The 23,626-nt window shown below is 38.0% G+C and overlaps 1 protein-coding gene across 2 annotated transcripts; it reads left to right on the top strand.

The window, feature by feature from the left end:
- Positions 1 to 1,207: 1,207 nt before the first annotated feature.
- Positions 1,208 to 23,285, top strand: LOC142228170 (uncharacterized). Of its 2 annotated transcripts, XM_075298517.1 has the most exons (5): positions 1,208 to 1,728; positions 10,764 to 10,811; positions 18,083 to 18,139; positions 19,925 to 20,176; positions 21,332 to 23,285. In XM_075298517.1, the coding sequence occupies exons 1-5, from the start codon at positions 1,603 to 1,605 to the stop codon at positions 21,950 to 21,952; spliced, it is 1,104 nt and encodes a 367-aa protein (XP_075154632.1). In that variant the 5' UTR covers positions 1,208 to 1,602; the 3' UTR covers positions 21,953 to 23,285. The 2 variants fall into 2 exon arrangements, with proteins under 2 accessions (XP_075154632.1, XP_075154633.1); XM_075298518.1 differs by lacking the exon at positions 18,083 to 18,139.
- The last annotated feature ends 341 nt before the right edge of the window (positions 23,286 to 23,626 follow it).

The following is a 23,626-nucleotide window of genomic DNA, read 5'->3' as shown; positions in this document are numbered from 1 at the left end:
TTTGATGATATAAAATGACCTTCAAACTTGAAGATATCTATAGTGGTTTGTTATCAAACATGTCCGCTGCATTCCAATATGCTCTCATCGAATCTGCAAATAAGAGAAATCGATAGTAATTTTCGATGTTTCGGAAGTTCCCCTCGAACTTGGATACATTGCAACATATCCGTCCCTTTGTTGTGATTCGTTTGGGAGTGACTTGTTGGCATAAACTTGCAACATATGTGGTTGCTTCCCCATTTTGGCCCAACACTGCTCATCCAATTCCAAGCAAATTTTTTGACGACTGCGCATAGCCATCCTCCGGTATTATTGAAAACCACACGTGTTTTATTTACATCGATATCCAGCTACACAAGCATTCCCTAACGCAACATGTCCCAACATGCTTGTAAAACAACTCATCCTTGGATTTTGTAACTTAACAAAAGTAGACTTACGCTCAATAAAAATATTCATATTAATTTCTCTGAAAACATGAAATGCTATCTATCAAAGAATCGGAACTCAATTTTGTTGTAAGTTTTCTACTAAGAAATATTCCTTTTTATCCGCAACAACTTGCAATCTCTGCGGCAATCGTATTTAGTATACTACCATCGCATCTCACCAAACACCCATTTTTATCTGTCAGATAAATGGTCTCATGCAACAGTGCTGTACGCTCTTCTGTATGTTGAGGTTGGGTTCGATGAGAGCTGGTTTGAAGTCCATACTTAATTTTGTCTCACATGTTGTCTCTGTTACTTCCACTTGAATTTAGTAATGTATCGCTCTCTTCTGTTCCATTATTCCACTCTCTCATAATCGGTTTATGTTAGTGATTAGGTTCGTTACTGTTAACTCCCAAATGTCAAACGATATGAACTTAAACCGAGATGAAGATGAATAATCTCGAACTAACACGCCTAAGATTAAGAAATTGTGGTATTTAAAATAATTATTGTTTTTTTAGCACATTTTCAGTTCACTTCAATTTTCCATAATTAAATTAATTTTTGAGTTTAAGAGTCGCTCCCCTTTATGAGACTATTTTCAAACATAAACCTGTTAAAATGTCTGTCATACATAACATTGTTAGGTTGGTCTGCTATTTGGTGTGATACGACCATGTCGCAAGCAGTAGACGAGACTTTTTCATGTTGCCACAGTGAATTTGTTAAGTGGTGATTCGATGAGAATCAGTATCAGTGAAAGCCTAGAGCGGAAAGGTTGTGCGCGGATGAATTTCGTGATCTCATCGAGAAGACGAAAATAAAAATAAAGATAAACAAATCTTCGACAAAACGAGATATGTACGTTGTTCAATTATGTTCGTGGATCAAGTGAATACGCCTCTAACGAAAATCTATATCAGCAATCAGTCGTCGTCATTACCCAGCTACTGACAGCGTCACTAATCCCCTTTGAATTCTTGAGAAAATAAAATTTTGTGATATTTCTAAAACCTTTAAACCACATACCAACATATACAACTACATAATAGTGCACTCCACAATACCAATAAAACAAAAGAAATCCGAAAAGAATTGTTTAAAACTTCCAAGTGAAAAACTAAAAAAAAGATAGAAAAAACACGAATTATTAACAACCAACAAAATGCACTGCACAAAAATCCAAATGCATAGTGTGGCGTTTGCAGTCATCAGTTTACTTGGATTTATATCTGCCCAGTCAGTGGGGTCCAAAGATCTGTTCAGATGCCGCCAAAGTTGTTATCAAAAGGTAGGTTCCTCATCACAAACGCAACACACAAAACAACTCAAACTCAACCCAAAAACAAAATCCAAGCCAAAACCCAAACAGGCGCAACAAAGACATGACACAGAATACAAGGATTACCGGGCTCTATTGTCTCCGAAGAAAAAACTCGTAAAACTCTCTTCCGAAGTAAAACAATAAAAACAAATATGGGCATTCATAGGAATAAATGTTACAAAAACCCCCCCACACACACACATACACTCGATCTCATACATGGATACAATGGCATTTTGCATGGGATGGATTCGTGGACCATGTGAACGTAAAATCAGATTACGATCTGCACGTGACTTTGCCAACATTTTGGGCCTATCATAAACTCGAAGAGTGCAAATCAAAAGCAACTTTGTAGAACTCTGAACATTGGCCTTAGAGGGCAGAAGCAAATGCTGCCTAGTGCCTGAATTGCCAAATGCCGTCGCCAAAAACGACAACTGCAATGGAAACATGGGCATTTACCCCCCAAAAGGCCCCTACGCTCTTCGCCACACAAAACAAAGGCCATAAACAAATTTATTTCTTTTCGCAAAAAGCGATATCGTCAACAAATACGCACGACAATGTTGGAAAATTCCTCAAAATAGTTTGTCGTGCCTTGTTGACTCCATCCATGTCAAGAGCCCTATTTAGGAGAGTATTTTTAATAAGCACAGAAACAACTTCATTTTGGTGTGTTATTGTCATAAACTCATTAGAACTCCCTCCGCTTAACAAACTAAAGGTCTTCCTTTCTCCCACCGCAACATTGGGGACTCTGTCATTGGATGAGGGCAATATGTGAATGTTAATGAAGACGAATTTAAGTGGATTATATTGTTCCCAATTTACATTTCCAATATGGAGCCTTAGTTTCGTTCCTTTGCTCCACATGTGCAAATCCTTAATGGGCAAACAGGAATTTATAGCAAATTCTTTTTTTGTGAACAGTGGGTGGTTATGGCCTCCTGTGAATCACGTGATTTAGGATCTAAAACCGGTCATAATTGAATACACCATCCAGTAGAAAGCTTAAGAGTCTATTTTGTCTTACAGCAAACATAATACAGAATAAATTCATAATTCAGTCTAACCAAATTTATAGAGAAGGGTTTGTATGTGTGTCCGTGTGTGTTGGTGTGTTTCAAAGATTCAATTAACCGCCGTTCCTCTATGGAAACGTAAGTTGTGAATCTAAAAAATGTCAACCTCTATTCTGATAAGAATAATCTTCCAAATGTTTCACATGGATAAATGAATGCCGAATGTCTTAATTTGTCTAATAATTCTCACAATTTCCATTCAAATGGCACAAACCTATAACCCTCTCCATTGTATGATTCCAAAAGCTAAGCTAGATCGGTAAAGTTCTCGGTGGGATTGAAACCTATCAAACATTCCTATGTTTTTTTTATACTTCCCAATATTTCGTCACTAACTGTGGATAATTGGAAGCAAATATATCGACTGACAATGCATAAAGATTGAAGATTGGACGATGGAAACAATTCAGTGGTTACTTGTTTCCTTAGTGAATTCGTCTCTATCAAGTGTTGAGTACGAGTGCAAAATGGTTGATGCCGGGGAAAACTAACATAACATTAGAAGACCCTCACAAAAAGTTATTTTGTATATTCAAGCGATGATCTGGGCCCCTGTGGAAACCCCTACAGCCAAATGTCAGCAGACCGATGAGTGTGGGTTTTATTCACATTTCTTGCCTTCTTTGTTTTTCGCCATTTATTCGTTTTTTTTACGTACCATAATAATTATTTTTGTGCCATAGACCAAGAAAACGAACGACCATCTCCAACAACCATAAAACAGTGCACCAGCAGAACACAATTGCCTGCACAAAACAATTTCCAGCAAAAGGACAGGTTTTCATTTTTTTTTATTTCGTTGAGAGAACAAGATTTGCAGATCAGAATACGAGCAAAGTGCCTGAGTAGATAATGGCACTACGGAGATCACGAATGTAATTTTCCTCTCCGTTGGTGATCACTTTTTGCTATGCTTCATTTTCCAATCTAGCCTCCGCCGCAATGCTCTGATCTCCTCAGCCCCAAACGTGCAGATGTTGAGGAGCAATTTTTAAATTGATTTGTAGGGATATGGAATGACGAGATGCTAGAGTATTTGGACACTGACTTGAAATTGAATTGCGATAATGGGGTTTTCTGGAGCCTGGATAGATTTTGTCTCTCCATTGCCAGTGATTGACGATACGATCTGATTTTAATTAAAAACAAATCACTTGACTGTGACAGACAGCAGGCACTCCATAGTCGCAGACCCGGTGGGGGAGGTGGAGAGTAGGTGGCGGTATTAGATTTATGAATATCTCAGACAAATCTCAAAGGTCACTCGGTATGAGACTTCTTTAATGATGATATCCATGCCATTGGGGTAAATTCTAGGCATTGGACGGATGGTCAAATAGATAAATAATTTGTTTTTTATTACATTTCGTTCGTTTGTTCCTTTGGTCGAGGGATAGATGGATGGCTGGCTGGTAGGTTGGTTGGTGAGTTTGTGGGAATGTGTAGTTTGGTTTGTTTTTTGTTTTTGGCTGCTAATTAGGGGCCATAAATTTTGCGGTCATAAATTTCCTCACTATTGTTAGTGCTTGTTTGTCGATGGTTCCCTCTTCTATTTAAGCAATCAAGCAGTGGCCACATTATCGCCAGAAATTCGGCATACTATGGCTGAAATGCGATCAGAACGAAAAGTGGTGGCGTTGTCATTCACAAAATACCTGCAATAGCACAAAAATAGACTAAGTTCGAATGCCAAAAACAAAACAAAAAATTCCTCCGTTACCCATATCCACATCCGAATTGGTTCAATTACATTGTAGCTATCACTCACTCAGTCAGTTAGTTGGAAGGTTTGAACGGACGGACGGACAGTCTTATCAGGTCGATTTGGACGAACGAGTAAGCACCTAAACAAATATTGTTTAGCTTTTATTATTAATAATACCCGTATTTGCTTTGTGTTGCCCATAATAATCATTATGGGGCTGATGATGTCGAAATCGTTCGCTTGGAGTTGAAGACACCAAGCCATCCATACAGGCATCCACATCTATGCGGACGTGTATCGGCCATAAACATGGTAGTTTATCATAATAATAAGAAGCCACTCGGTACTGAGAGAGTAGCATGACTGTCCGTCTGTCTGTCAGCCAGTCATTCTGTCCGTCCATCTCCCTGTTGCTTGGTTTTCATTCTTCGAAGCGATATTTGGTATCGATTGGTTGGTGGCTTGGTGGGTCGGTCGATTATCAACAAACTTCTTCTACTTACATATGAGCATGGTGTTTTTTCTCCTTCTTCTTAATGTATGATATGTTCTAATCGTACATTTTGTATTAAGCGCATCGAAATAATTGTATTTTGTTGTTTTTATTTTTATATGTTTGGCATGTACGTGCTGCGAATCGTAATAGACCTCCATATCTGAATAATCGAAGGCACTGTGTCTGTGCCTGGCCACCGTCTTTTTAATCAAACATTTTGAAGTGTATCAACGGCAGCAGGAACATCATAAAGCACAAAGCAATTATGAATGTAGGCCCCATCATATGGTAGCAGACACACCAATACCTTCAGTAGCGCATATCTGAGGACAACTGCACATCTGCGCACAATGCAGAAGTACAAAAGTTGGCAGATCGGCAATACTCCATGTACCCCTTTTACGCGACGGCCACTTCATGTACCCCCTACCTATCCATCCATTCGTCTAAGCATTCACTCAGGTCATCAAATTTGCCTTTCTAGTGTTCTGTGGCATCAGAGAGGAGGGGGAAAAACTACTGCTGGTGTTGGAACTCGGCAAAAAAGAAGTGCACCTTCTGTGAAATGCAACTCTTTATTATGGTAACGAGGGGCAGAGAGTGGCATGCAATAAAGCGCAGTGGTAATTTTTCCCAACTTGCTTTGTATGACTTTGCAACATTAGAATTTCCCTCATTTCCGTTGTTTGTATGGATGGCGGAAGTGAAGTACCGCCTTTTGGAACAACGCTTTCATTTCGAATCACAAACAAGCCAGCGAATGAGTGTGGAGATATTTCGCAGTGTACGAAATAAATGCCATAAACGACGGCCAAAGGCACAAATAAAGTTAAACTAATCCGAAAAATAAAAGAGGAACAACAAAAACACTGGGCGATATACTACCTATTATTAATGGCAGCCCATTTCGAAGACAACTTTCACATGGAAGCCTGCGAACAGGGCCACTCTAAAGCCACCACCCTTAGAGAGCCACAGCAACTCAGCACAGCTGTGAGGATTGACTCCCTGTTTGTCTTGCTCTGCTAGCATTTCAATTTTCGCTTTTTCAATTTGGAAAGCATTTAAAGAATCTTTAGCAGTTTTAAAGTTTCTGTCATGGTATTTCGTTCGAATTAAGAGATTTGAGATTTGCATAACTAATGAAATTTCTTGTGTTCATCTTTTTTTGTTTTTCGGTATTCTCTGATGGCAGCCAGCACCATCACTCACTCGTTCTGCCCTTCCTGGGCAGCCGGCATAAAGAGGAAGGGGTAGGATGACTTGGCAGATCAAATTCAAATGATTCGGCTCATGGGGTTTCCTTCTCAATCTTGACTCACATTCACATTTCGACAGCAGAACGAATTCAATTTGTCTGGGGGTTGCTGCATTCTCATCGGCTCACGTGAAATTGTGCGGCCAATGACTTGTAGGTACAAAGCCATGATGAAAGTTCCAAAGGAAATTGAAATCGAAAAAGGGGTAAACATCAATGGTCAGGCGTTAAAGGAACAGTGGAATTTTAATATTTGTCATTGCAAGCAATTAGGAAGTTTGATTAAAAATTGCCATCAAATATCCTTTGTATGATCAAAGGCGGCATTTTGTTTTTTGCGTAACGGAAAGTGTCTACAAACACGCTGTTTATAAATTTTGAAAGCGTTTTATTGTGAAGGGTTTGGAATGGATATCACCAGATAATATATAAAATACACAAATCTTGAACTGGATGTATTTGCATTCAGCATAGATTTTAAAATAAATTAAATTTTCTTTAAGTATGAATTATTTCTTGAATAGACTCCCGCATGTATATGATTTAAAACAAAATAATTTTGTTTCTTTAAATTTTCGTTATTGAGAAACAAACATTACACGCTAAAGATTAATTTCTTTAGAAATTTTAGACCAACGAAACGAAATTCCTTTTCAATGTAAAGTGTTTTCTTAAAGAGCAAATAAAACCAAAATTATGGCAAACGATGCATCGTCTAAACTTTTTCAATTGCTTTTCTGTCTAAAATTTCGTTCCTCAGAAAAGAAAACTCTTCTTTCAGAATAGAGGTTATCTTCGGTATATCCAGTTTAGAATAAACGAACATTGAAAATATTGGGAAAAATCTGCCAAAGAAGAACCCTTCATAAAATGGATTAGTCTTTGTAAAATATAAATTGTTTGTTAAACCTATAAATAGCCAGAGGTTGATTTCAATTAAATTTAAGCCTCATATGATGTCCGCATAAAATCAGTCTTCTATAAAATTTCAAATGAACTTGTAAATATTAAAATGAAAACCATGTTTTAATCAAGAGTACTTTAACCATGACTACTCCTCATCGATGACACAAAGTGTTCCCATTTGGTTTGAAGAAAGAAATTTTATATGGTATTGCTAATTTAATGTACAGACAATTTTTTAGACACATATATGTGTAGAAGCATGTCCACGAAAAATTTGTTTAAAGCAACATTCACATACTAGAATCTTTTAGAAGTTCCACAAGGTCCAATGTACATTCGTAAACGTTGCCCCATTAAATGTAGCTTTACATTGTCTGTCCGGCTTCATTACAAGTCTCCCCAACAAAATATATATCCCACTGTGTTCTCATGATGTCAGCAAGCAATCGTGTATATGCCCACGCCACTTTTAGAGACCAGATAAGATGGAGCACGAACAGATTATGCCACTATTTATGATTACTGCTTGTTGTATTGACATGGACAGTAGAAACCAGGACAAATCAATAATCGACAAATCTGATTTCATACTCAGTTCGAATGTACACAGATACATGTTGAGTATGTGTGTGTGTGTCTGTAAATATTACACATGTACAAATTATACATACACTTGGCATATGTTCCATGGGAGCCAGCATGTTTCCTTTCCTCTACTGAAACGTTCCTCTACAAGGCTAGCTAGCTTGCTGTTCGTTTGTTTTATTATTTCAAAAGGTCAAACGTGGAAGTGGGTACTGCGGATTTTGTAGTTCGTTCAGTGCTTGGCAAATCAGCAGTCATATATTACGATGATAATTATACCAAATGATGACCCTTGTAGAGTCTGCACACAAACATACACCCATACATTCACATGTACCTACTCGGTTTCGGTGGGGAGAAGTTTATCTGACAATGTTGGGGGCCCCCATATAATTAGGCTACCCAATACAGCCCAAACCGTAACACAAACCAAAAAGACAACCAACACAGAAAAAGAAAATCCATTCCTCTGCTGCTGCTGCTGCTGCTAGCTGACTGGGACTTTTCGACGTTTCCGAGAGCCCTAGGTTATTGGGCTGTATTTGAACAACGAGACAAAAAAAATTGAAACATTACGACTTATCAAGTCATTAATTACAAAGCCATATTTTAAAATAATAACGACAACAAAAACGACTAAATGGATGAACCAGCAAACGACAGATCGACGAAACAATTTACCCTTGTAAATGATAAAAATGAGGCAGAAGGCTTCCCCAAATGAATGCCAGCCATGGCGAATGATTAATTCTTGGCTCTGTGCAAAAAGGCAATTTCAGCATTTAGCTTCGGGTAGGGATTCATGGATGGATCCGAACCAAGAACAAAAATAAAAAAACACAAGACAAAAACGATAACAACAACAAAACAATGTGGACATGGATCATACGACAAATGATACAAACAAAATATCTTCGATTAGGAGAGGATGGATGAATGGCAGGAACGGCGATGGCGGCGGCAACAGCTAATCAATGGCTAAGGCAAATTGGGAACTGAAATCTTAAATGTTGTCATTTAGCAACATTTAGCCAAGGGTGGTGATTGTGATTGCCATTGATGTCAGTTAGAAATCTTCTCATGAATGAATCCTTAGAGGTCATTACTTGGGTAGAAAACTGGTTCTGTCTCCAATGGTATAACAAGCGTAGCTAAACAGAAGCCATGATATATCGCTCTTACAATCCCTCCATTCATTGAGAACACCTTAAGGACAGACGCCAGCGATTGTGTCTTCTTCATTCATTCGCACAATGGAATAATGACAAAATGAGTTTCCTTTGCGAGTGTGTGTGTGTGAGAGAGATTTTCTTTGGAATCCCTCCGTTCTCCTTTGTCTTGGTGGATGGCCGTTGTAATGATTCAATTGAATTGAATTGGTTATGAAAAACTCTGTCACTCTGCGGAAATAATGACAATAAATTAAAAGTAAAGCCAGAAATCCAGAGAACTGAGAATAAACCAACGTACTGAATTGAAATAAGGCGACAGGGAACAATAGATCGGCCAGTCATTCAAGTTCTCCTTTTTTGGTATGTGTTTGGGAAAAGAGCAATGCGGTAGGTCGTTTTTTAAATCGGTGTCACATTTTTGTTAATTTCAAAATCCCTGTATTCATTAACCCTTGTTTAGGAATGGGGAAATCCTAATCTCGCCAGGAATCTAAGCTAAGGTGAAAAACAAAGAACTGCAGATGTTCCATTGTCATGGACCTCTATTGACAATGTAAAATGTGGCTACTATTACGCCACATAGATTAAGCAGATTCACTACATGCTTGGAAACACTGATTTTTTGAGTATTTGGAGTGATGACAATGACAATGAAAATAGCATTTCGTCATTTTGAAGTATGGTTAATACTCCCTTCGATCTCTTTATAAGGAATCTAAATATTGGTCGTAAAATTTGGAGTGTATCTTGAGATGTCTATCTGAAATACATTATTCTCGGTTGTCTGGAAATGTAGAGAGTTATATTTATGTATATATCATCAATGTCGATAATAGTCGACATCGTATAAACCCATTTATGTACACATTTAACTTCAGCACAATTTTATGAGATTTCATAGAAATTTCACAGAACGATTTTCTTCTATATCTGAAATTACTTAGTATAAAAAATATTTTCTGCTTATTTCGGAATTCTTCTTTTAGGGGAAGATAAAAGGTAAATCCAAGAACTCCTTGACGATTGCATTGACAATCAACTAATTATCATTCGGGAAAAAATCCAAATTATATTATACCATGGATAGTTTGGGGTAGGGCCGACGTTCATTTTGATATAATGCACCACTTTTTGAACCAAAAATAAACAAACATCAGGGAACCACAGGAACAACAAAATGGGCTCTTAAACCATTTGGAGCGTGGATGTTCATCAATGGGAAGTGATAAGTTATGCAAATGTCTGCTCTCAACCAATTAAGAGGCTAAATAATCACCACATTAACTTATAGCATCTCAAAAACAAATAAAAATAAAAATATTATTCTTTTGTCCATTGAAGAGCCAACAACCGCCTCACAATGGGGGTGGAGTGTGGGGTTGACATCGGCAGCGAAGTGGGTGCCTAAAATAAACGCATTTCGTTATATTTCCACAAGAAAATAAAATATAAATATGTGCATGCACATGTGTGTGTATGTGAGTATGTATATGTGTAATATGTCTATAGATGGGGAGAGCTCCACACGGAATATATCAAATTGTTCCAAATTCCATTTCATCGAGTGTGTTATGTTTTTCTGCTTTGGAATTTATAGTAAATATAGTCATATTCTACGACAATATGAGGGGGCTAAGTGGGGAACCTCCAACGCCCCTCTGGCTTCCGACTTTGGGTGACTTTTGCTGGCAATGTTTAGCAGCTGGTGTTAGTCCATCTTATCGGCGATTGAAACGATTTGAAAAGGTTACGGCAACATGATTTATTTGGTCTTTTTTTTTTTTGTTTCTTTCAGTTTGTCCAAGACTGGCATCATTGCATGGATTTTGAGGATTGTAAAAACGTAAGTATTTGTCCACAATTAAATGTTTGTCTTTGTCCCATTTATGTTCTATTCTTATGGTTTTCATTTATAATCCTTCGCCTGTATCCTCCTCCCGCCCCTACCGCACACTACCCCCGCCACAATAAACCAGGCAGCAATAAATACATCTTAAATTGACCCTGATTAGGTAATCAGGGAGCATGGCAACCTTAATCCTTTGTGTAGATTTACAAGAATTTTATATCGTTTAAATACCCATGTTCCCCATCCCCCTCTCTCTCTTTTCTGACGATACAGAAAGGAATTAGAACCACGAATCCAAACATCCCGCAGTGCACATTACCCAAGTAAATGTTATTTAGATCAGTGCTTATGTATGAATGTATGTGTGTTCAATGTAATTGTTTGACTGTGGGCTCACTTTCGTAGAATGTTGATTGGACAACAAAGATGTGATGATTGTCGTAATTTTTTTTTTATTTTATTTTTCAGTTAGATTTTAAGGATATATTTCTTGAAATCTCCACTATAGAAAACCATTCGACGTATTCGTGAACTGAAGACTGAAAGTACAATTTTTAATTCATGTTAGAACAAAAGAATTTTAAACTACTTAGTAAAAAAATCATATTATTCATTTTTATATATATAATTACGTACTTGAATTCCAGACAGTTAAAACAAAATTTTGTTCAATTCGAATCAAGCCAAACTTTGTACTTCGTAGAACCTTTTCCTGGTTTTCAGTTGTCAGATTAAGCAAATAATAATTGAAATAGCAAACACATATTGGCGAAAGCAATTTTCTCTTCTCAATGGCGAACGAACCCAATTTTTCAATTTTTGTTTCTAAATATTTGTTCGAGAGGAAAATCTCTCCATGATCTTTTTTACAATGCAATGGTTAGCATGCACAAGGTCGTGGGTTCGATTCCTGCTTCGACCGAACACCAAAAGTTTTTCAGCGGTGGATTATCCTACCTCAGTAATGCTGGTGACATTTCTGAGGGTTACAAAGCTTTTCTAAGTGGTTCCACTGCAATGTGGAACGCTGTTCAGACTCGGCTATAAAAAGGAGGTCCCTTGTCATTGAGCTTAACATGGAATCGGGCAGCACTCAGTGATAAGAGAGAAGTTCACCAATGTGGTATCACAATGGATGAATAGTCTAAGTGAGCCTGATACATCGGGCTGCCACCTAACCTAACCTAACCTACAATGCAATAAGTTTTATTCAAAAATAGTTTTTCCCAATAGCGGGAAGTAGGAAATTATAATCACTTCACCTATATATCCCTCATACGATGAGATTAAATTACTTACATGATGAAGACATCATCATTTCTATTCGTGCGAAGAAATTAAAAATCGAAATGAATCATTCCCATTGTGAAGTGCAGGGTAAGATGAATATTCAATCTTCTTAACAAGATTTTTTTTTTTGCCTGAACTGAATCTGAAGCGTAATCAATTTGTCTCCAATATGAAAACGGCTTTAAGTTTGGCATTGCAACAAAGAGAGTTAAAAGCGAATAGCGTGGAAATAAATTTGGGTCAATTGAAAATTTATCGATGAAATCGAAAAAATGAGCTCTGCATTGTGCTTTGCCGGTAGATGTGTAAGTGTGCCACAAACACAATGCACCGAGGCTGAAAAAGGACGAACGGAAAATACGGAGTCGCATTCGCATTGAAATGCCAAAGAAAGGAGGCAACTCTAAAGCAATGCTTGCTATGCACAAAAGAGTAACAGGAAAGACTTTTGCTGGCGCAAATGCACAAAAGGAAACTATAAACTACCTTTTTTAGGCATTGCTCCGATTGTTTTCTGTTTTTTTATGGCCCTTCCTTTCCGTTTCTAGAGCAAATCGAGCGAGCAGCTTAAATTTTAAATTCATCGTATTGGCCTGGCCAAATATACGGACACAAATACTCTTGCACACACACACACATAGACTCGCTTCAATACGGGCCACTCACCCGTTTCGAGGATAGTTATACGGCTGTGTGGCTGCAAGTCATAGCTAAATGGTAATGGAAACCATTGATGTTAGAGTTACTTTACATTTGCTCTGTTCTTGGGGCCATATTGACAGATACCATCTACATGGTGATAGCTGGCATCTTCGTTTGGGTGTCGTTTCCACCAGCGAACGCTTTATTGAAAATATCAAATTGCAATTTCCACAAAGCAATCATGGATATGTTCCTATTCTTGCTCTCAATCATCTCCGATAATCTGCCTTAGGGATCTGGGCGTAAGCGAAGTATTGATGGACCAACCGACTGACCGAACGGCCAATAGTAACCAGCTTGCTTTGACTTGTGTCCGAGATTTTAATCACATCCCAAGATGGCATTGTAGCAACTTTTGGTCTATCTATGCCACCTCCTCCCCAACCACCTCTTATTGACGCGTGACTTTCCCGTTGGCAAATTGATTAAATTATTGGGATTCTTTTGTTTGTCATTAATCGATCGAAAGTATTTTTGTAATTTTGGGCAAAGGCTGATAAAATGATTTACAACACCAAAGCCCCCCTGTCACATTCAACAAATATTGACATACATTCCCCGATGAAAACCTTTATTACCCCTAATACCCAGAATGCGAGCCCTCCCCACACCATAACCTACTAGACTCTGTGACGAGAATTCGTAATCAAAGAGCATAGCCAGTGTGAACCTTTCCAAAAACGTATTTCTATTGTATTTACACAAGGCAGCATTGTTTTTAATAAACTCCTATTGACGATTTCGATGATGATGATGATATCTGCTGACAGACAGCCGCACCGACAGACGGAGCAAATATATACAAATACTTTGGCATTTACACATTTATATGGGTGGTATAAAATAAACATGATTTTTATTATCAGCTACACTGACTGACAGACAATCTTACATTTGGACAGATAGATTGTTGGATTGGTGTACGTGTGTCAATATTTGCACTCGATAGTTGGTACAACAAAAATGCTCTCCACGAACACCCCTTTTCTTTCTGTTAAAGGAAAGGCAATAAATTCCTAGCAGATCCATTATCACATTGAGAACTATTAAAGGCAGATACCATATAAACAAATTTCGAACGCACAATTGCAAGTGAACACCAACTAACTAACCAATCATCCTAGCGGGCAATGAAGAATGTCTTGTCTTGCTCTTATCTTCCAACCCCCATGGAGTGATGGGTAGTTGTCGAAATTCGATTGCTTCATTATTGGATTTTTAATTTTTGGTCCTGGTGATGGATTGCATGTGGGGTGAAGCGTGTGTGTGCGTTTTACTTTGGTTGTTTTGTAAACAAATTTGTCACAATTCTAGGACCGGGGGACGATGGGTTCTTGGAAGACGCTTCATTACGGGGCACTTATTGTTCTCAAGTGTTACAAGATTTTAGGCACTTCCTTCATGTCGTTGGCTGAGGGGAGGGGGTAGCTAATTTATTGATTCCCTATATATGAAAAGGGTAAACGCAAGATACACACACAAATACACTAAAGTCTCGATTCATTGCAAGTTTTGGATCTAGTCATCAATAATGGAGCATTCACATATCGCTTCTTCTCTGTGGCCATCATTATTAATGAGCTTTTAAATGATGCTGTCCCCTCGAGACGAAAAGATGTCATTAACAGAGAGATATCTGTCAGTCTCAAAGCATCATAATTAAGGCAACATGGTGATATTAACCTTCGACTACATGACGACATAGAACCGCAACTCTTGCCGAGGACTAACCGAAAAAGAAATAGAAAACTTGGTAGGGCAAAAGACAACATAACAGATCAGTCTTCAATTCAGTTTTCTTTTGGATTTTCCAATTTGCATTAATAGGGACCACAGCATTTACATAGGCGCAGACATATGGTCCACCACATGTTCCCATCTACATATGCTTCTCTATACATATCTGCAAGATGACACCTTCCAAATGCCTTGAGAATGTTTTTTTTTTTTTTGTATATTGGGTTTTTCTTTCTATTCCTACGTGAATTGGAACAATAGGGACAATAATGAACACTTTAGAAATAGTTCAAAAGTTGGACAATAACTCGCCTAGCTGACAAATTACCAGACAAGAGTGTAACATTAGAAGTGTAACATTTTGTTGGTCTCATGTTTGGTCACAATTCGAAAACAAATGATTTCTTTGTGTTTCCATTTGTGTTGGAGGTGGGGCCATAAGGAAATGCCCATAACCATGGTATGGTGGCCATTACCACTGAACTGTTTTTAATTTTCAAAGGCGGTATGGTCTGTGAAATTGTGCCCTTATGGCGACTACAGATGAGCTACCAAAATCTTCCTTTTAATGTTTCACATTCAAATCGTCTTTTCTGTTTTTTTTTTTTTTTGTGTTGTGTGTCATCAAATCCTATGGCTGGAGACTGACATAAAAACTCCCATAAAAGTTAATGGAGGTACATATATACTCAAATTTTATCAAAAATTTGATAGATAATTTGTTTTTAAGCGTTTGGGAAAACAGAAACAAATATTAGGGACATCCATTGTTGTCTTAAAGAAGAGATCAAATATATTTATACAAGTTGTACATATTCCCTGCAATTCTTGGAATATTTTAATGTTTTGACTTCATAACTTAAATATATTATCGTGGGACTTGAAATGTAATTTTTTGTTATAGCCTGTTAACATTAAATCACAGAGTATGATTTTTTCGGAATTTTTTGTAGGCGATTTTGGTAGTCGTTATTAATAAACTTGAATTCGATTTTCACGTTGAAAGTTTTGCGGTTACTTTATTAAAATAGTTTGTTATAAGTCAGAGCAATTTAGCGGACTTTCTGCTCCATCTGGATTCCGTCAAGATTTAACAAGTATACGATTATTTTCATTTGCAATTTTCATTTCTTTAGAAGATGTAATCACAAACCAAATGTTTTTCATCTCAAACATAGGACCAGCCTTAATACGGGAAATATTTAAAAAATAAATTTGTCCGTACAAGTAAAGGATGGAGGCTCTACTTACTGGTCATATAGCTCATATAGGGGCACATTCATGAACATCAGGTTATAATCACAATTTTTCCTCAATATATATTTTATAATTTTTTTTTCATGTATGTCCTCAAAATCGTCACTTTTTTACACTCTAACAAAATTATCAAACGGTACCAAAACGATTGAAATGTTCTTTCTTTTTTTTTTCGACAAATCTCATATAAATTCGAAGGAACTGTTGCAAAGCATCTATCACGAAATTGAAAGAAAATCAGTAGCGAAAAGTTATGATTTTGACTGTGAAACACGGACCTAGTACCGAACTTGTACAACAAATATTATTCTATATAAGGCCCCGAAAGAAATTTTTGTTAAATAAAAGTTATGCACAGAGAATCAACATTAATTTTTTAACACAATATTTTTAAGTGCAAGCATATAATGCTCATAAACCAGCATAACATGTGTGGGACATATATGTTAATATGTTAGAACATATTGTAAACATAATATGCTTAGATGCAAACATATATTAATTAGGAAACATATATTAATTTGGAAATAGCCTATAAACATATATGTGTTTAGAAAGAGAAACCTATAGAGTATGCTGCTAGTAAAATAATGGAAGTAACCAATTGGCGCTTTAAAAATGTATCCACACAAAGAAAATGTCATTAAAATTTTTTACTACCAGTGTATGTCCTAAGGTGAAACATAATATGTTTGAACAATACAACCAATAATTTGTTTGGACCAATCCTGAAAATATATATGCTTGAAGCAAAATGTGTTTGGAGTATATGTTACAGAATCGATTTTTTTTTCTTTAAAAAAAACACAAATATTTGGATTTTCCAATCAATTTCGTAAAATAATATTAATGTATATTAAACTTGTTAGACTTGCCAACCGATTTTACGATTATAACACAACTATTTCTCCAATAAAAATTGTTTTAACATTGACTTCAGTTTGGAAAACCAAAAATTCTCCACCTTAATAAGGGCTACAATTATATTCGGTCTTATCCTTCTCCGCTCTCCATGAACAAAAGGGTCCTACATTTAAATTTTATTGAGCAACAACATATTTTTATAACTTATACAATACACACACACGCATGTCTTCTTCATTTGCACACGCACACACGTTCTAATTTGAAAGTATACCTATTATCAAGCATGTTAATTATTGGAAAACACGATCAAATCCCCATCAAATTTGCATAAATTATTGTTACAAAATACCCAACAGAGCACCATTTACAAATACGACATCGCCATATAGCACACAACAGTTTGTCCGATATGCTGGGAAAATGGCCTAGTGACCTCCGATTCATAAAGATTCATGCCGATTCAATTTCGAGATGTCGTTCGGCTTTACATGATTGCCGATATTTTGTATTTATTATTGTCTCATGTCCGATGTTTGACATTGGTCATTTATACAATCGCTTGGTTGGGGCATAGAGTGAGAGAGGCAGAGAGTCAGATGGAGGTGCCAAGTGGAAGGGTTACAATTTTAAATTGGTCCGAATTGATTTACACACACACATACATGCATATATACGTGAACCAATATTTCTCGTTACTTCCCAAAGCCCATATGTGTATGATGATGTGATGACATGTGGTACAAGCCATTAAATAAAATAAAAATGTTCAATTTGCCTCATATCTCGGCAGCTAAGAATGATGTTCGTTTGTACAAACGATGTTCGCTATCAGCTCGCTTGTCAGATTTGCCGATATTCATTCGACGATATCTTCTTGCGTTGTTGTCGTTGTCTCCATATTGTCGAAGTCGTCTTTGTTGTTGATGATGTTGCTGTAAAATGATTTCCAATTTTTATGTTTCCCTAGATTAGCATGACTTGTTTGCCTATAGATGAATAATGCTAGTGCATCTGTGTGTATGTGTGTGTGTTGGGTGAGGGGGAGGTGGGGATTATGTATATAAAGGCTGCACACTGGTATTTGTGGTATCCCATATTCTTGGGTTAACATTATTTTTCGGTTCGTTAGCATCACAAAACTACAAATTGTGTTTCCTTTTCCTTGAATATGAGAATGTGTGTATGTGTGTTTAGTTCTTTGATTGTATATCTTTTCAGTTTAGTTTTCTGCATTTTCCTTTGACTACCACAAAATTTCAGCCTATGTGTGTGTGTGTGTCTGTGTGCGCGTATAAAACGGGTGAATGCGTTCCAAAGAAAGTACATAGCACTAAATATCCTTTAGCATTTTCCATTTTGAAGAAAACGACTTAACCAACAAAAACAATCAATTCTTCTTTTTTACGTTACAGATGTGCATCACGCCACCAAATATCAATAGTTATATCCCAGAAGCATTCAGTTTTCTGGTGAGTGTCACAACAAGAGTACCATATTGAATCCGTTATCCCATTCCTCCTATGATCTTCCTCCATCCATCCATCCTGAATACCCTAGCTTTTCTCTTTTATGTTTTAGTTTTTTGTTCTTTATTGCCATGCCTAACAATCATGCCTCCAAAGCGAAGTTAGTTCACCCGGAAGGGATTCGAATGCAATTCAGCGAACAAATTCATGCTCTTTCAGTTTTACCACATATTCTTTGATTGCCCCCATCCATAAAGCCATTGCTCAATTCAATAAGCCAAGGAATGAATAGGGGCACCTGAGTAAATGTAGTACATATCACCATCCATTTTTAATTTATGCAGGAAATACAAGAAATCTCACAGCGATATCATATTTCACGCTTGCAGCAGTGATAATTTTGCCAAAGAGGCAATTTGAATTTTACTTGTATTGGAAACGGAACGGAACCGAGCTCATTGATGTGCAATATCACAATTATAGGTAATTGCTCGCATTATTGCAAAACCTAGTAATTCAATGGTCAGTCGTATACGTGTAAAACTCTTCACATGGGACAAATTCGACACTATATTTTTTGCAATAACTTACATTATAAAATCTGGCTACAATTCTTTGGAAAATTTTCGGTATTCCACTTTATTATTAATTTGCTGGTTAAACAAATCCATGAAATTTAGTTTCGCTCCAAGCTCCTAGATTATGGTCATAAGTTTTGATTTGAGGAGATTGAGGATTTGCTTAAAAACTAATCGTGTCGCATGTAAATGTAACCCATGTTACAATTTGCGTCCATCGAAGTTTTAATATACGCCATGTTTTCGTATCACAAACAACTGTTGCCACCATAGGATAGGGTATGCTGCAGATGCCCAGACATAGAACAAAGTGTATGGGCGTGCTGGTGAAGGAGATTTGTCGGGTGTATGGTGGGGTGGAAGTCACATTATATCCACCACCTTGCGATGCTGTTTTTCTGGGACAACATGATTGCCTTGGAACAGTTTCGAGCTTTCGATGTTCGTAGAACACTTGCAAGCCCATGGAATATTACATTTTTGGTACTTCATCTGTTTGTTTTTTGTTTGTTCCAAAGCAGACAGCTGAAGTGCTGACAATTTGTAGGGGGAGTCGGAGATGGGAAGTGAACGTTAAAGGCACACACACACACAACTGTGAAACTTGTGTCAATGGGTGCGGTGGCAGTAGATGTGGGGGTATGAGGGCTGAATATTAAGGATTATTCCATTTGTGCTGTTATGTCGGAACGAAGTGTTGGCTGATTTTCAAATTATGCGCATTTTCAATGGTGACATCTTCTCACTCTCGGGCAGTGGCATTGGTATCAACAATACCACCACCATCACCACCAGCAGCCACAAAATGCATGCATATTTATGAAAGGAACACTCCGTGCCGCCGGTAAAGAAATAATAACAAACTTTCCAAATTGTGAATATAAATAATGCCGAGAAGTTTATATGATCCAAGGTAGATTCCTATGCCATCGTCCTCGCATGGCGGTAGTGATGGCATGATAGAGAATTCGGCGAGCCAGAGTCAATATGCATTGAATTGAAATTGGCAGTTGTATTTTTGTCCCTTTTGTATACAAATTCGGTGAAGAGGTAGATTTGGTTGTGGCTGGTTTTATTGCATTGTAATCGAACTCACTTCGTTAGAGTCAATTGAACGGAGAATATTTTCATTTCGAAAATATCCATCCCACTAATGATAAACAGTTTTATTTATGTGCAATTTTTTTCTGTTCTCTTTATTCCATTTTAGTGTTGGAACAACTGCGATCAACAATTGGGTCCTTTCCCTTTGAACATCAACTCGGCGCTGCGCCAGGGTTCTCTGGTGATAACTGACATTGCCTGGGATCAAGCTATCACGAACGCTTCCAAGCAATGCTTGGTTACTTGGGAGGTCTCTGGAGGCGGTCTAATGGGCAACCTATTGACTGATAGTTCTACTGTTGAATTATCCCTCTGGTCAGATACGGTCTATCACGTACAAGTTACGTGCAAGCATAAGGTAAGTCAACACAAATCCACACAGATAAACAATTTACTGACGGACTGAGTGACCGACCATTGGGCCATACACTCTCAGATTGACGAAAGCAATGCCGCTCTGTGAAATGGATGTGGATTTTGCAAATCCACTCTAAGCGCCAACAAGCTACGTCATAACTTGCTTTTGTTTTCGGTGATGGGCAGCTTCATTGAGGCATCATCCAATGTCTTATCCTCAATCATGGTGCTTGGGATTCTGCTCGCGCTCATGTAGGCATCTGGACACAGCCGGTCGAACAACAAATATTGCAGAACAATATAATTTTGCTGATGCATGGTGGGTATGGCCATCACGCCGCACTCCACCCTGCGCACTTCTGGCCAGTCTCATCCATCCATCCGTCCGTCTGTCCTTTGGTCGTGACCATCTCCACTTCAAATGCAAAGCATGATGTCTCTAGTGGATTGGCGACTATACATAGTCTGATGGGGGTTTTCGCGATGGAACACCACAACTTCTTTATGATTCCTCGTCGTTTGCCTATGACCTGCGTGCGGAGTTTCCTTGCGTTTTCCTTGCACTTGCACCAGCTAGTGTGAAAGTCCAAGTAATTGCCTAATTACACCGATGTTTCCCTAACTGTTGACAATTCAGCTACACCGTCGTGTGACTGCTATTGTCAGCTGGTCTAACAACAAAATAAAACTGCTGCGTCCTGTGTAATGTTGGATGATTGCATTGCATGATGGCATGCAATCATATGAGCCAGATATCTTCTGTATCATATGGAACAGATTCTGGGTTGAGGCAACCACACCGGCTGACATCGCCTGTAGTGTCGTTAACAGCTTTCATCAGGCCATTGTCTGGATACAGTTGTCTGTCCGTTTAATGCGTGCTTTACATTGGTGGGGCCTGCGTTCTGCATCACGAACACGCAACCGTTTATCCATATGGATTACTAGCCCGAATCTCTTTCCCGCAATCCATGAGTAGATTTTACCGGTGGCTGTCATCGTGACTTAGTCCCGATCTAAATGAGAACAACCATTTAGCCTTGTCAACGCTAATTGATACGTTTCACAAATCAAATTTGATTAGCGACTTTGACCGATTCAAATCATACACCAATGATAATTATTGACATGTTTTTCTTTTCTTGCATCGTTTCAGGAAACCGGTGGCATGCGTCGCTCGTTCAAGTTAATTGTGGATACCCACAAACTGGGTGATAGTTCTGCTACCAGCATGCAGGCCATCTCTATGGACAGCCAGTTCAGCAACAAGCATATGCCTGGTGTGTATGGTGCCGAAAATATCCCAGCCTCACCAAGTGAAACCGAGTCGAGATTGCGTATTTTGAAAGATAGTTCTAAGGATTTCCTGGCGCCCTACAATCCCAGTGTGAACACCAAAGTAAAGTCGACTTCCAGCTCAGAGAAAAATTCAGACGATTCAGAAGAGAATGAGGTTCATCGTGATAGTGTATTTCGCACCAAATTGGTTGGAGCTCCAACGAGTAGTGAATCCTTGGGCTTTGCTAGTCAATCGGTAATCATGGCTGCGGTCGGAGCTGTCATTCTATCCCTGATATTGATGGCAATGTATCTGATAATGCGTCCAGTTCGCAAACAAGTACCTGTTGTAGTGTGCCCCATCGACAAACAGATTCTTATACAGACCGAAATCCTGCCACATCAGACGTCATTGGCTCCGGCGCCCGTGCACCAATCCTCCCCATCGGAAACGACGAAGCAGACGGTTCCCGATCAACGGTCGACCCTACATGTGTAAGTCCACTATTAACTCAAATGTGCTGAGTGTACATATACATGATGTAAATAGGATCGGTGAATCGCCTGCGATCACGTGTAAATATCTACCCCTAAGTCCTGTGTAAATATTGCGTTTGCTTTCATTTCGTCGAGGGCGTGTAAAGTGTAATGCACAATGATGTGGACAAGGGAACTTGTCCAAGTTACCTGACAGCGCTTAATTGAAGGCGAATACTTATAGCTTTTTGTTGATTTATTTTAAGCGTAGCCAAGCGTAGGATTCGGATCATGTCTCCGGCTCGACTTCATCGAATTTGTGAGTGAGACCTATGTGTGTAAACTAGACTTTAAGGAATCTAGTCCATTTAGTGTGAATGAGGGATGCCCGCGCAAGAGTGTATGGCTAAAATGTCTGACTGAGTGCATGAATGTGATTTAGTTTTTGTTTTAGTTTAAGCAACCCTGCACTCCTCCGATGTTCAGTGCTAGAAGGGAGACACGCTCTCCAGATTGATTTTGTTTTTGTTCCAGTCGCAGCTTGCTTTGCCTTTGGTTCGGTTTACTGGCGACTCCTGTATAAATTAAGCCCCATGAAAGAAATCAAAAATATCTTCCAATTAGCAAAAGATATTCGAAGAATACGTATTTGTAAAATTAGAAGTGTGGCCCCGGGTCACGCCTGAACATCTCTCTAGCTATAGCGTCTTAGGACATTAGCATTTATTTAGTTAAACTGCGTACTGGTCTGTGCGGTACAGTGTAAATACAGCCATGAACAGGTACGGTAACTTGCAACTCTTCAGTAACCTAAAATACAAATTAGTATGTAACGTAACGTAATGAATCGAAACAAACGTCACATTTTGCGAAATGTCTACGTGTGTTCCCAAAAGGTTAAGCAATCCGGTAATGTTTGTTAGAGACACACGTTTCAAGACTGACTTATAATATTCCTTCCGCCACCACCCACCCAACCTCTCTATCTCTCTCTATTTCCCTCTAACCTATCCAATTCGACACTGCACCCGAAGTCAATCCGAAGGTGTAGTCTGTCCCATTGCCAAACATTTATGTCGCTTTGCGGTGAGCCCTTTGGGCTGACTGCTGTGCTTAGTTCAAATCGAAACTTTAACAAAAAATGCTATTAACTGACTACCTATTAAGCGTAAGCATAAGCGTAACCATAATTCATGTCTCATCAACAAAAACCATTGTAATTAGTAGTTATATTGTACCTAAGTAATATCGAATTGTAAAATTAATTTAAACAAACAAAAGAGAAACTCTAAAACTCACAAAACAAAGAAATAAACAAAATAAAATTAATTAATTATTTGAAAATCGACGAAAAATGATTGTAATTATTTGAAAGGCTAATATATATATTTTTTTGAAAACGGGTAAGTATCTACATAGAATAAGTTAGACAATTAATAACGAAATAATATTTTACTGATTGAAAACAAAAACGATATTAAGATCTACTAAAAACAACTGAACAAATCCCAAAGCAGCTTTGTACGTTATTCTCTAATAGTGTTTTCTAAAAAAATGCTATAATTTCAGCGGGCAGAAAAGAATTCAAAGGAGCAATCGCAGCACTCTCGTTTGTCGGTAGTGCTGAATGTGCCCGCAATTGGCCTCTACGCATTATTGAGCGTATATTTCAATATCTCTTCACTCCATTATAAGT

The sequence above is a fragment of the Haematobia irritans genome, chromosome 3, assembly GCF_050003625.1.
Source record: "Haematobia irritans isolate KBUSLIRL chromosome 3, ASM5000362v1, whole genome shotgun sequence".
Taxonomy (NCBI): domain Eukaryota; kingdom Metazoa; phylum Arthropoda; class Insecta; order Diptera; family Muscidae; genus Haematobia; species Haematobia irritans.
The sequence above is the reverse complement of the archived record's forward strand: the minus strand, read 5'-3'. Positions and strand labels throughout refer to the sequence as shown.

Bases quoted from the DNA above. Each gene is read 5' to 3' on its own strand.
- LOC142228170 (XM_075298517.1), top strand. From the start codon at position 1,603: ATGCACTGCACAAAAATCCAAATGCATAGTGTGGCGTTTGCAGTCATC. The intron at 1,729-10,763 runs GTAGGTTCCTCA...TGTTTCTTTCAG, and splicing joins GCCAAAGTTGTTATCAAAAG to TTTGTCCAAGACTGGCATCA. The intron at 10,812-18,082 runs GTAAGTATTTGT...TTTACGTTACAG, and splicing joins ATTTTGAGGATTGTAAAAAC to ATGTGCATCACGCCACCAAA.